At 49.2% G+C, this 13,889-nt stretch overlaps 1 protein-coding gene across 1 annotated transcript in view; it reads right to left on the reverse strand.

Annotated features, from left to right (window-relative positions):
- Positions 1 to 4,358: 4,358 nt before the first annotated feature.
- The window catches only part of LOC146188433 (RING finger protein 151-like), a 35,166-nt gene continuing 25,635 nt past the window's right edge, over positions 4,359 to 13,889 (reverse strand). The window contains exons 2-3 of the mRNA XM_084605049.1: positions 5,999 to 6,251; positions 4,359 to 4,432 (exon numbers count right to left, since the gene is read on the reverse strand). Of these exons, the coding sequence (XP_084461175.1) occupies positions 4,359 to 4,432; positions 5,999 to 6,251 (327 nt within the window). The remainder of the gene's footprint in view (positions 4,433 to 5,998; positions 6,252 to 13,889) is intronic.

The following is a 13,889-nucleotide window of genomic DNA, read 5'->3' on the forward strand; positions in this document are numbered from 1 at the left end:
CGTAGCAAGTGTTGTTGAGTGCCGACGTACGGCTACATTGTCTTATGGACCGAGTCAGTGAAGTAATCCCAATTTCGAGGAGTGACTACGTTATGGCCGCATTGAACATGTCCTCGAAGGACTCGTGGTCTGCCGACATGTTTGATTCAGGAATGCTGCCACTCCCTCCTCTTGTTGCTCAGTTTGACCCGATGCAGTCGTGACCGTTAAGGGGAACTAATCCAGTTACCATGTGCGCAGACCACCGCGAGACGCTAGTTAGGCAGTGTGCTACAGACGATATGTCTTACTAGTCTTCAGTAGGCCAGTGAAGATGAAGGGAGCTTGGAGACTGCCCCACTCCAACTGCTCACCTGTGTTTGCGTGGGTGCTACGGGTGGGCAGTCCTTGGCCTTGAGGACCAGGAGCCTCACCATGGTCTCGGACTTTGGAGTGTTAGGTGGTCAAGCCTGGAATTTCTTGGATTTCGGCTTCTCGGTTGGCGGTTTCTTGTGGCCAGCCTTGGTTACAGGAAGCTGGTTTGATGGGCTTTATAAGAACCACTCAGCGCAGCCTGAAGCTCCGGTTGGCTGATCGCCTCGGCAGATGAGGTGGTGGTGGTGGTAGTGGTTATTTTATTCATAAACAAAAGAAGGACAAATATGTTTGCCAGCCCCTGTGGCTGCTATCTGATATCTGAAGCACCTAACTAAGCGGCGGAAATAAAGGAATAGCGAGGAAGGGGTAGAGAAAATCAAAGAGGTGAGCAATAGGGAGAGAAAAAAAGAGTAGGTAAAAATTAAAAAAGAAATATATACACTATAGTACATTGCTGTTGTGCTGAACTGTCAGGTGTTTCAGCAGGAACTTGTGTCCCGCAGCGTCCACAGCATCCGGGCTGCGGTCGCGGGCACGTGTTGGCCTGATGACCCACTGTTCCACAGCGGGGGCCCACAAGCACACTGTTTCCGTATCGGACTACCAAGGAGCCGCTCGTACCTGCATAACACCGTCCGTGGTACCTTGGTCCAGCGAAGGTTATCACCGCGACCGGCGATTCCCCTAGCTTGCGCACTGACAGTACATTTTGTTTGGCACTGAGTTTTTGTTTCACTGTTTCGGATGTTTCGTCAGGGGAGACGTTATGACGTCTTGACAGAACACAACGGAGAGATTGAGGTGTCCCCGGAATGGTAGCTCACGTCCCCCAACCGACAGTACAATATCCCGGAGTAGCTTCTCCACGGGTTCCACTGATTTGAAGGCACATACTAGCACATTTTGATCTCAGACGGGACAAAACGCAATTTCGGCATTTGTATCATGCCCGAGGATGCTCTATATCGCAGCGCCGGCCTGTCCTGGACGGAACGCTCCCTTGAGGGTGAGTCTATCGAGGTTTCACAGTATCATGTCGTGGTTTTCAATCCATAGAGTTTTCTGCGGCCGCCACCGGAGTTGCTTGGCGCGCTTCGAGGCTGTACACAGTGCATTCCCGCGCCGTGTATGCTCCTAGTGAGCCGCACCTGTTCCTCAGCCGCATTCATACCGGCATTCCTCGTTGTCGCCCCCGTGTTCTTCCTTCCGCACCAGACGCGGACCATATCTCAGAGCTATTCTTCCTGTGTGGAGAGGTACCTCAGTTTAAGCCGAACCCTCCGAATGGGCCGTATCCATGCTTACGTTCTGTAGGGTCTCCGGGACTTGATTTGGAGCCGCCATGGCCGCGGGATCGCCAACCGGGCGACACGGGCCTCGTGTCTGTTATACTTGGCACCGCAGCGGCGTGGCGAAGGCTTCCAAATTGGCGAGACTCCTCTACAGGCTTGCTTTGTATTTTAGAGCCTAGTCTTAGATTTTTTCAGTGCACTAGCAAACCCTCCGTTGTTCCAGTCCAAGAGATAGCCATGATGCGTTCGCCGAGAGCCGAGATTCGAAGACCAAACTGAATGGTTTGACCTGCGGAACTCTAGTATTGGAAAACTGTTCGAGCACATTGGCATTCGCGAGATTGACACTTTACATGGCGGACAACGACCTTTTTGGCCGAGAATTTGAGTGATGGAGGTTAGATGCACGGTGGAGACCTTTTTCCTTTCATGACGTCATTGGCCCAGCGGTGTGACGCTATGGCAGATGACGCTGCGAGCGCGTGACTTCCTCCAGTTCCAGCGGTTGTTAGAGAACGGCAATGTGCATCCTCTAAGTGCAGCCACCGGGAAACCGAAAGTTCGTGGCCAGTGTATCATTCGCTACAAAAAAGACTTTTAAATGACGCTCCAACGTCGGGTCTATTCCTTCTTAAGTGGCGAGAGCTACACTACGCTGGTCAGCAGCGCATTTCGTCGTTGTTGTTGTTGCGGCTGTAGGAAGAAGGAAAAAAAAATGCCCGGGCCTGCTACTGGCTCTGTAGCTGAGTTACCTCCGCTGCCTCGTGCAGACAGAAGAGAAAATTGAGAAGAAAAGTAAGAGGGAAAGAAAGAAGCGCGCCGCAACAACAACCGTCGTCCACCACCGAAGCGGTGGCGGGTGCAATGACAGCCTACAACAGATGTGGCAGTTAGGCATCAAGTGTGCATGCGCCAAACCGCAGCTGCATCGCTAGTGAGGTGCGGCGCCCTAATGTAGTGAAGAACGTTTTGCCACTCGAAGACACCAAGATGATGCGCAGCAGAGATTGATTGAATGTCCTTTATTGAATGGGAAGGCTCAGGTTGTGCAGCAGAGACGCCCGAACAAAGAGAAGAATACCTTTCAAGGTTGAGACGCCACCACGAAGCAGTGAGAAATAACACTAATAATACAATCGGTTCAGAGGAAAGGAAAGACACAATATCTGTCACATTTGCTCGGTGGACACCTAACCTGCGCTGAGGGAAGAAAGTAAAATGAGAGAGAAAGAAGAGCCGTAGTGGATGGCCGTGAAGTAATTTCGACCCCCTAGGGATCATTAACGTCACTGACATCGCACAGCACACGAATGTCTTTCCGTTTCGCCTCTAACGAAACGCAGCTGTTGGCACACCGTAAACAGTGGCGCCTAGCAGGAGCAAAGAGAAAATGAGCGTAATAATTAAGGATATGATTGATTGAATATCCTATATCCTTTATTAAATTGGAAGGCTCATGGCCATGGATAGGGGTAATGGGGAGTAGACAGAATCATCATTGTTTAGGTCGTCCCTCAAATCATATTGCTCTAACCAGGCCACAAAGCGAGCCATACTTGGCAAATATCATCTATGTATTAGCATCAGTTTCTAGAAGGGAACGGTAGTTCAGGCGTTAGGGTTTCATCTCGGAGCGTCCAGTAAAAAACGCAAGGCAATCCCAGAGTAGATGAGACATGTTGCCGCGCGTTAGAATCGTGCAAGGGGGGGGGGGGGGCACGTAATCATTGCCTCTGTATACTGACGCCAGCGGGCCATAATACGTGGCGTGTAAGCCACATGGGCGATGAGCTTATTCAAAAGGACTTCTTGATTTCGGGTGAGGTGGGTTTTTCGCGTAAACGGTGGGCCTGGTGTGGCCACCTGCATGCGATGCTGACTGAGGCTATGGAGACTGGTCCGAGTATAGTGCATAAGGGCAAGAGAAGGGGTGTGTTGCTCGCCCAAGGTCGAGTAAGGATGAAGCAAGGGAAGTGGGGAAGTAAATGTGGACATTCCACCTGTCAAGGCAGCCGCGGCGTGTGCCGCCGCATTGCCCCCTGATTCGTCCGAGTTGTTGTTTTTGTGGCTGTAGGAAAAAGGAAAAGAAAATGCACGGGCATGCTACGGGCCCTAGAGCTGAGCCACCTCCGCTGCCTCGTGCAGACAGAAGAGAAAATAGCGAAGAAAGAAAAGGAAGATGAAACGAAAGATGCACGCCGCAGCAACAGCCCACGTCCACCAGTGGTGGCTGGTGCAATGACGGCCTACAACAATCGTCCGAGTGACCTGGGGTCCACTGAATAACGAGTGACCTAGGGTCCACTGAATAATGAACGTTCTGGTCGCGATTTGGTGGCGTTTCAGGAGGCGCTGTAGGGCCGTAGCAGTTGCATCTTGTGAATGTGGAGTAGCGATTTCCTTGTAAGCTTCATAGCAATTAGTAAGAATACGTATTGAATCAGTTCCTGTGCAAGGCACTCCTGACAAGGCTCCCCAAATCGAGAGCAGTTCATCATAAATAGGGGTTTCTTGAGGTAGATGGCAGGCATAAGCACCTGAAAGGGAAGGGTTGTCATCGCATACCCAGCCCATAAATGCAAATTCGCTGTGAGTAGTAGCGGAAATGCCCGAGTATAAAGAGGAGTGCTTTTCCACACGGTGGCGCCAGAGTGCTCAGCGTAACAGATGGCGCATAGCCACCGAGATGGGGCCTATGGAAGAGTTCACTCAACGGAAAGGAATGGAAGATGATCTGAAGGCACGTCGTTGTGACTCATCCCTCCAAGTGTCTGAAAGAGCATCTGCTGCCCGGATATTTGAAGCCGAGTTTGTGATCAATTCGTTTGGACACATGTGTAGTGTGTGTGAGAGTCTATGGCATCAAGTGGACTTTACACTGGTCAGTAATCGAGTGTTTAAGCTTTACGTTTGCAGACTCTACCAACTCGGAATACTGCAGAGAAATTGAGACCGCTTAATGCTACTTCACCGCTATTCGTGCAGTCTTCATCTCTCTCAAGCGAAATGAATGGAAGATGTGTATGCCCAATGTCTCTTATTGGTAAACTTGTATGACCACTAGAAGGTCAGCAAGGGAAATGTACAGTCGTGAGCAAAAGTGGTATACAAAGCTCAGCCGAGCTCGAAAAAACTGCAGCCCAACTTTATCTAACAACAGCTCTAAAATAGAGAAAATAGCGGCGGTGCCTCATTTTATCCGCATGCATGTGCCGAGTTTGCTATCTCTGACGGTGTCGCTAGATGGCATTTCGATACAGCTTCCTGAGCTCTTTTACTGACTGAGTGTTGTATACCACTTTTGCTCACGACTGTACCTCTCGCTACGCATATCCTTTCATAACCGAGCTAAGCCATTGCCATTTGTTCTTACAAAGATAACTACGCAACAGAAAGACAAAGTTATCTGCGCAACAGAAAATGAACGTCCGCCGGGGTGGCGCAGTGGTAAGACGCCCTACTACTGTGCCAGAGTACCCGGGTTCGAACCCGACCTCGGCGGTTGCGTTTCGATGGAGGCAAAACAAAGTGGCGTTCGTGTGCTGTGCGATGTCAGTGCACGTTAAAGAACCCCCAGGTGGTCGAAATTTCTAGAGTCCTCCACTACGGCGTCTCTCATAGCCTTAGTCGCTTTGGGACTTTAAACCCCACAAAACCAAACTAGAAAATGAACACAAAGAAACTTTCATCTCGCAACACGTCTCGCGGTTTCACATAATGGTATAACCTAGGACATGAAGAACAAAATATGCATAGCAGAAAATGCCAACACAGAAACCTGAGGGAATACGGAAAAGTAACAGCAGTGCCTAGTGGGAAGCTCATGTTCAGGTGTGTGGCTTTAAATATACCTGAGGTTGCAAAGTCTCTTTTATATGATCATAAAGATATTGAATAAATATTTTAAGACCAATGACATACGAATTTTCGCAAAAAGCAAGAAAGCGGAAAGGAAGGAGAGGCTGCAGAGCATTAAAACGTTTTTGGCTAATTGATAACTGCGGTAGTTCATGTTTGTTTTCTCCTTGGTATTGCTGTTGCTGGATCCCACATAAGCAGCTATGTATGTCGCGGTTTCTTTAGGCATCCCGGCTCGGAACATATCAAAGGAGTCAAGGCCAGAAGCTCTATCCACTCTCTCCTTCACCATTGCAGTACCAAGTCCGTGAGCTTGCGTCATGCGTGCGTTAAGGATACAGTCAGATGTCCCGCGACAGCGTGTGTTACAAGGTTACGTTAGTGAAAAATATGATTTATAACATTTCTCGTTTCAAGGTTTCACCGAATAACTAAGTAGTTCCAATTGTATCATCAAAAAAGTTATAAATGGAAATTGAAGAGATCGTCACCATTGAGCTTCCGCCTGAGCTCCTCCAGGCAGCTGTGGCTTTGAAGACGCTCGGTCGTGAACATCAGCCCGCAGCCCTCTTCGCACGCTACCAAGCAGTCAGGGTTGGTTTCAGTTTCGGATGCCTTGCGCGGGGTCCTCTGTTGACGTGCCTCTTGGGGAGAGTCCAGTTCGCGGAAGTCGCACAGCCTGGCATGACTGGCATAGCTGTCTGCAGATACACGGGCAGTGCACCCGTCGTTGCGGCACTTCACCTGGGATTACCGACAGAGCACGCTGAGCACGCAGCGTGCATCTGCACTCGTTGGTCATTTTCAAAGCGTAAACGAGGGTTGGTAGGTTTTATTGAAGAACAAGTTAGAAATTTAAGCATCGTCACTACCTCTTCGCCTTTCTTTCGTGTCCGGACAGTAGCACATGACATTTAATAACATTTTCGAACCATGCGAGGTACTGAACTCCATCGTTCTTTTTGGGCTCATAAAATTTGACAGTTTGCTTAATAGGTTTGATAATTTGCTTTTAGTTCGCAACAACCAAAAACATGAAAGCGACGTAACGAACTGTCAAAGATTGCGTGAGCTACAAATTTGAAATTTCTACTGAGCCCGTTCGCAAGCGTTTCGCCTCCAAAAGGCCTCCCAACAGGCTGTTAGAGATCTTGTGGCCATTGGATGGCCGCCAAACCTCCGGCAGCTCAAGGAACTGAAAATGGTACCACCCGAATCATCCACCAACAAGCCACCAGATTTTTGTTCCTTTATAGCCTATAAAAGGGGCAACGCTTCAGGTGAAAGAAGGTCTACTAGTGAAATTTTCAGGCTTGAAGTTGATAACGGGAACACATTACTGATCCCTTATAATAGCGCTTTTGTCCAGGACCCATTTCCCAAGCATTCTAAGAAGCCAATTATTAGTACTGAGGATACTATACCGACAGAAAAACTTGTGTTCACCGGCGGCTCTAGGATGGAAACTGGTGCCTCCCTAAAGCATTGCGGATGTTCTACTACACGGTCATCACTTCGGTTTAAAGTGCGCGATGTTTGTGCACTTTGCCGCCCGGGCTGTGTTTAGGAGTACCTTATGATGGAACGAATCACTGAGCCATCAGCGCAACAGTTTCATCCAGCAGCATTTTCCCAAGGCCCCCATACATTGCCTCAGTGTTTAAGACTCTGGACTTCTCAACACAATGCTGCGTGGTGGAATGCTGGTAGCTTACAGGAAGACCAAAAGAGAGGCACTCGTATAATGTGCGATATCAGTGGGCGGAATGAACCCAGGGTAGTCAAATAATCCGCAGCCCTCCAGTTCACATTTCTGAGAGCCTGTGTCTTTTTGGGACGTTAAACGCCATAAATCAAATGAGGCCAGTTATTTCCTAAGTATTTAACTTCAACTCAGACGAGCATCATGCTGGAGGAAAAAAATGTGCCAATTGGATAATCGGTGGTTACCTGGCAGTACAAGATATCGAACTTCTACCCCTGGGGTGCGGATTACCAGAACGGAGGTAGCACAAACCATACTTCTCAACTATTTAATGCTAAGTGGACCAAAAATATTCATGTATATTGATCGCGACCTGAATGCCCATTAGACAGCGCCGAAATACTCTGACGTTTTTATTACACACGGATATCTGAAAAACGGTCAAAGCGGTAAAAAAGTTTTGAGGATATGTAAGGGCATTCAGAGTTCCGTGGATGGTTCCGTTAAGAGCTCGTTCTGCGTGTCGTTTCTTTTAGGTCTTCTACAAATTTTATTTTACTTCAATTATTTTACTTCTTTTTTTCTCAGTTTTATATATTTGTTTCATTCTCTGTTATTATCTCCATGTTAGTTTATTTGTTCTTTCTTTAATTTTATCTTAATTGTCTTTTTTTTACTTATTGCCTCTGGTGTCCTCTCTATAAGCGCCCTTCGGCTTCGACGCGCCAGACAAGCAGAATTGCCCACTAGATATCAGGAACTGGGCGAAAATAATTGGTTTCAGCGCTAAGCTGTGGAGCGAAAGGACAATGATTCATGCCTTGGCGCAAGCACGATTTTTTGTTTTATTTTTTATTCATGATTGACGTGTCGTGAACGCACGCTCTGGTGAACACTTATCTGCAATTCGTTTATATGATAAGCTCGGCGGCCACTTTTCGGTGGAGGCGAAAAGCAATGCGCCCGTGTGCTGTGCGATGTCAGTGCGCGTTAAAGAACCCCAGGTGATCTAAATTTCCGGAGTCCTCCACTACGGCGTTTCTCATAGCCTGAGTCGCTTTGCGAAATTAAACCCCACATGCCAACCAACCAACCATAAAGTGTTTTCTATTCTAGAACACTCACTTGCTGAATAACTATCTCGACCTTATTAATTTTTTTCTTTTCCTCGTTTTAATGAATGAAGTTGGACATTCTAAACAGGTTTGCTGTGGGAGAAAATTCACAGGAGGCAGTTCTTTTTTAATATGAGAATTGGTAAACGCTCACTGGTACAAATTGCGACTTGACACATTTGCTGATTATGACACTCATGTTAAGTCACAAATTAGAGAATCGATGGAAAACAACAGCGCAGAGAAGGACGAGGACCAAATGAAGACACATAGGACACACAAGCGCTTGTGTGTCCTAGGTGTCTTCATTTTGTCCTCGTCCTTCTTTGCGCTGTATTTTTCCATCATGAAATACCAACACGCCCAGACTATTACGGTAGTTAATCCACAACCATTATTTGATTCCTCCTTAAATGCATAATTCATGGCAGCGGTAACACGGTTCTTCAGGTTGCATGTTCGAACAATATTGAATCGAGTTATTTAAAACTTTGGTTGTTGTTATTCAAGAGCCCCTGGCATGCGGCCTTATCGTTGTGATTCTAGCGCGCCTATCAATTCTGTTTTCCGTGTTTGTTCATAGTCGTTGTCGCGAGATGACGCTTTATTAATTTCTTTGTCGCGAAAGGTGCGTCGGGACGTATCTCAATGGATCCAGCCGATCGCGTGTGTTTCTACAATGTTCCAGATCATGCTAGTGCCGTTCGTGGCTTTATTTAGATCTTTCCCAGCCGTCTTTAAACTCAGTGCTAACAAGTGAAATGGACATTCGTTGTTCGACGACTGCCGAGCGCTATAGTTGGTATCGCCGCCGCCGAATCGCTTACTTCTTTTACGAGCCCAGGTCAGCCAATAAAGAGTTCTTCAGTGCACTCACACTCTTCATTTGTGTCATTGACCTTATCACCCCCCCCCCGTGACATCTGGTGCAGGTACTGCCCTTGACGCTTCAAGCGAAGACACCAGCCTTGTTCCTGTCGCACTGGGGGACCAGCCTACAGGTCACCGAGCCAGCCGCCGACTTCAAGGGTCAACTCGAACACGGTCTGTCTGCTGCCTGATCCTATTCGACCTCGGATGACATCAACGTCGGGAATGATCAAGTCAACAGCGCTGGTTGCCTTCGAGCAGCCCCAGGAGCCCCCCCCCCCCCCCCCCTTTCCTGTAAGGACTGCCTACCTAAGATTCGTAAGACTGGAGGGACCTTTTCGAACGCATGTCAGAATCCAATGGCAGAAACGACGAAGTGAAGGTAAGACATGTATATTTTGCTCTTGAAGAATCTACCCGTATATGGTTCGAAATTCACGAGGAAGCTTTGAAGGATTGGGAGATTTTCAAGAGAGAGTTTTTACTGCCTTTGCAAGTGTCGTTCGGAAGAAAAGAGCCAATTACTTCCTTCAATGAAGACTTCAACTCCAAAATGAGCCTGTACTGGTTTACGTTGAAGAGATGGAGCGCCTGTGTCGCCGTGTCGACCCTAACACGACCGAAGGTGAGAAAGTGAAATTGTTAATGCGACGGGTTAAAGAGTCGCTTTTTGCAGGAATTGTCTAGAATCCATCGAAAAGTGTGAATGAATTTGAAAGTGAAGCGTTGAACATCGAGAAGATGATAGACACCCGGATGCGCCACTCTGATCGACCACTGCAAGTAATCAGTGTAAGCCACTACAGCTGTGCATCTACGAGCGGAGAAAGCTTTTAGGACCTGATCCGTGAGATCGTCCGAGAAGAACTTTGCCGGCTGCTTCTATCATTCCAACAACCCGAGATGGCGATACTCGATGATGTCGTTTGTGAAGAAGTCCAGCAGGCGCTGGGTTTTCAAGCTACAGCTCCGAAGGCTCCAGCGCAAGAAAAGACAGCCATGAAATACGCTGCTGCATTAGGCGGTCCGGCGCCCCGACGTGACTTTCTACGCCCTCACCGCTACCGTCCTCTTCCTGAAAGCCGCCCCTTAGCCCCTGCCGCCAAGCCTGCCAACGACCCCAAGCCCCAGGAAGTGCGACGCCTGAAGTATTGTGAACAACCGGTCATTATGCTTCCACTGGGTTGAGGCCAGCGACATTCGACGCAGCTGCTCGTACTGACGAATCAGCCTCCGCGGATTTCCAATCGATGCCTCAAGACCCCGTCCCGGTGAACGGCCACGAGGAATCGAAAACTACCTTTGTAGCGTTGAGTTTGCGCCACCAATATGTTCTTTCACGTCCCCATCGCCATACAGGATCCGCTTCTTGTTGCCAGACCGCAGCTACGATGACAATGTGCGAGGAAAGTACCCAAGCTCCTGTAGGGGAAACTAAACGTAGCAACCTTGGAGGGGAGGTTGCTAAACGGCGAAGTAACGAAGATCCTCCGCCGCTGACGACGAATAACGACGCCGCCGCTATGACGCCGACATTACTTGTGAGGACGCCCTTAACACGCTCATCAAAGTGGCACTGCCGCTGCGTACGACGTCAACATCCATGACGACGCGACCAGACTCCAAGCTAGAGCCTCCGCCCAGCGAAGGGTCGACGGTGTGCACCGGCTGCGACCTCAACACAGGACTAAGCAGAGATCGAACATCGAAGCGAACATGCTTTAAAAGGACGCGAACGAATGACCTCGAAGCTGCTGTCTGTGGTCACACGGTTACCGCCTTATTGGACACCGGAGGTGACTAGTGTATCAAGAGTGCTGCGTTCGCCGCCCAGTTCAAGAAGGTGACGACCACTTGGAACAGCCCGCTAATCCGTATCGCTGGCGGTAACTTTATTAAGTTGTCAGGGCGATGCACCAAACAGGTTACAGTAAAAGGACGTACCTACCCTACCAGCTTCGTCGTCCTACTGCTATGATAGCGCGACGTGATTTTGGGAATGGACTTCCTAAATTATCATGCAGCAATCACCGAGCTCTGATCCAAGCTAATCAAGCTGTCAGCGGACAAAACCATACCTACTACGACGACTTCGACGCAACGCTTTTCTCTAAATGTTCTCAACAGAAACTTGACCGTGCCGCCCCGAACAAGCGTCACCGCCTATGTGGGCAACGCAGATTTTGAAATAGCCGAAGGCGGCGTCGAAGAAAAGGCTTAGTTGCTCATGGAGCGTGGGCTGGAAATCGCAAGAAGCGTCAATCATTTCCGTATGGACATGCTCAAGCGCTGGTGACGAACTTCACTGAAGAATACCGGAACCTGAGCAAGAGCACGACGATCACTTTCCAAGACAAGCTATCGGACACCCGAGATAATTCCCCCTCCCCAGCCAACCCGACGTTGTGTCCCCAACCGAGCAAAAAAGCCCACGTTTGATGTCAACGCAGCTCTACCCCAAGGAATACAAGAGCAGCGCTCTCTTTGAAAGCTACGGCGAGTGTTTTTCTTCAGCATCGAAGGTGGGGCAAACTCCGTTAGCAAAGCACCGCGTCATCACGGAGCAACACGCACGAGCATTACGGCAAAGCCCCTATCGTATATCGCCCCCATAAATCCAGACCATACGCAATCAAGTTGAAGAAATGGGTCGTGATGACGCGATCCAGCCATCGAAGAGCCCCTGGGCGACACCAATCGTTCAGGTGAAGAGGGACGGCGCACTTCGTTTTTGCTTGGATTACCGCCCCCACAACAGCAAAACGAAGAAGGATGGGCGCCCGGCCCTTGCATCGCTGACAGGCTAGAACGGCTCTGCAATGAAGGTACTTCTCATGGATGGACCTGAATAGCGCCTATTGGCAAATTGAGGTCGACGAGTGAGATCGCGAGAAGACCGCATCCTTCACACGAGACGGCCTTTTCGACTTCAAAGTGGTCTCATTTGTCCTTTCCTCCGCACCAGCCACGTTTCAATGAGTAATGAACACAATGAACACAGTCCCTAAAACGGCCACATACAGTGCTGGGTGCCATCAAGACATCGGGAATAACGTGAAACGTGAAAACCAAAGATGTGCCACTTCAACTACGAGAAACTGCGATTCCTAGGTCACATCATTAGCAAAGATGGCGTTCGCCAAGACCCATAAAAACAATGGTCATCACACAATTCCCAGCGCCTGCTGACAACAAAGCTGTGCGCAGATTCCTCGGGCTGTGCGCTTATTATCTACGAAATGTCAGAAAATTCGCGCATTGCCGAAGCGTTGACGTGCTTAAAAAGTCTGACGTACCTTTTAAATGGGAAGCGCAGCAAGAAGAAGCTTTCAACGAACTTAAGCACCGCCTGTAGTGCCCTCCTGCACTTAGCCATTTTAATGAAAACGCCGAGACCGAAATTCATACCGACGCGAGTAGTTTGGGCCTACTAGCTGTTCTTGTCTTGAATAGTGCCAGACAGGATAAAGTAATCGCCTGCGCTAGCAGGTCCCCCACAAAAGTAGAAATCAATTACTCGACGACCGTGGAGTGCCCAACGATCATCTGGGCCACTTCTAAGTTCAGTCCATACCTGCACGGTCGACCATTCAAAGTGGTAAGCGACCACCACGCGCTCTGCTGCCTGGCTAATTTAAAAGTCCCCTCCAACCGCCACGCCCGATGGAGCCTGCGACTTCAAGAATTTGATGTGACTGCAATCTATAAGTCGGGCCGCAAGCATTCCGACAAGACTACTATCCCGAGCTACCGTAGACGCACCCCCGAAGGACGATGACGGCGACGCCTTTCTGGGAGCAGTAAGCGCCAGCTATTTTGCACAGCAGCATCAATCAGATCCTCAGCTTAAACAAATAGCCGCTTACTTGGAAGGCACGACCGCTTCTCCTCCAAATGTGTTTAGGTGTTAGTTGTTGGTGCTCGCCTTAAGCAATGATGTCCCTGTAAAGACCTTCGCTCCCAACAAAACCGCACAGTTTTTTGTCGAGCCTAAAAGCCATTACATGAAAACGTGCCATGAGTGTCAATGACGCGAGACGCCGCCGATCATACAAGCTGGGCTACCGCCCCAACCCTGCTCTTACATCAAAATTGGATGGATCTCCTCGTCCCTTTTCATCTTTATCTGCGGTTAACAATGTATCATCCTGGCCACCGACTACCGTATCCGCTACGCCGAAGCAAATTCACTCGCCAATGGTACTGCAGTAGAAGTCGCCAGGTTTTTGTCGAACAAATTCTCTTGCGACACAGCGCCCCAGAAGGACTCATCACGGGCAAGGGAACGACATCTACGGCCGAGCTGACGCAAGCGATCCTAGAATACAGTCATGCAAGTCATCAACGAACTACTGTGTACCATCCTCCGACAAATGGACTTGCGGAGCGTCTCAACAAAACGATTACGGGCATGATTGCAATGTACGTCGACGTCGAATACAAAACTAGGGACGCCATTCTAGCCTACGTCATCTTCGCTTATAATAACGGCGTCGAGGAGGCAACCAAGTCGACCCCGTTCAGTTTGTGCACGGCAGCGAGCCCACGACGACACTCCACGGAATGCAGCTGCACTTAACCGACGAGGAGAACCCGGACGTCGCCGCCTAACCTCAACTTGCAGAGGAAGCCGAAGACTCGTCCGAATGCGCATAAACCATCAGCAACGAACCGACGCCCGACGTTACAACT

Source organism: Amblyomma maculatum, chromosome 5, assembly GCF_055883805.1.
Source record: "Amblyomma maculatum isolate TAMU_Amacu chromosome 5, ASM5588380v1, whole genome shotgun sequence".
Lineage (NCBI taxonomy): Eukaryota > Metazoa > Arthropoda > Arachnida > Ixodida > Ixodidae > Amblyomma > Amblyomma maculatum.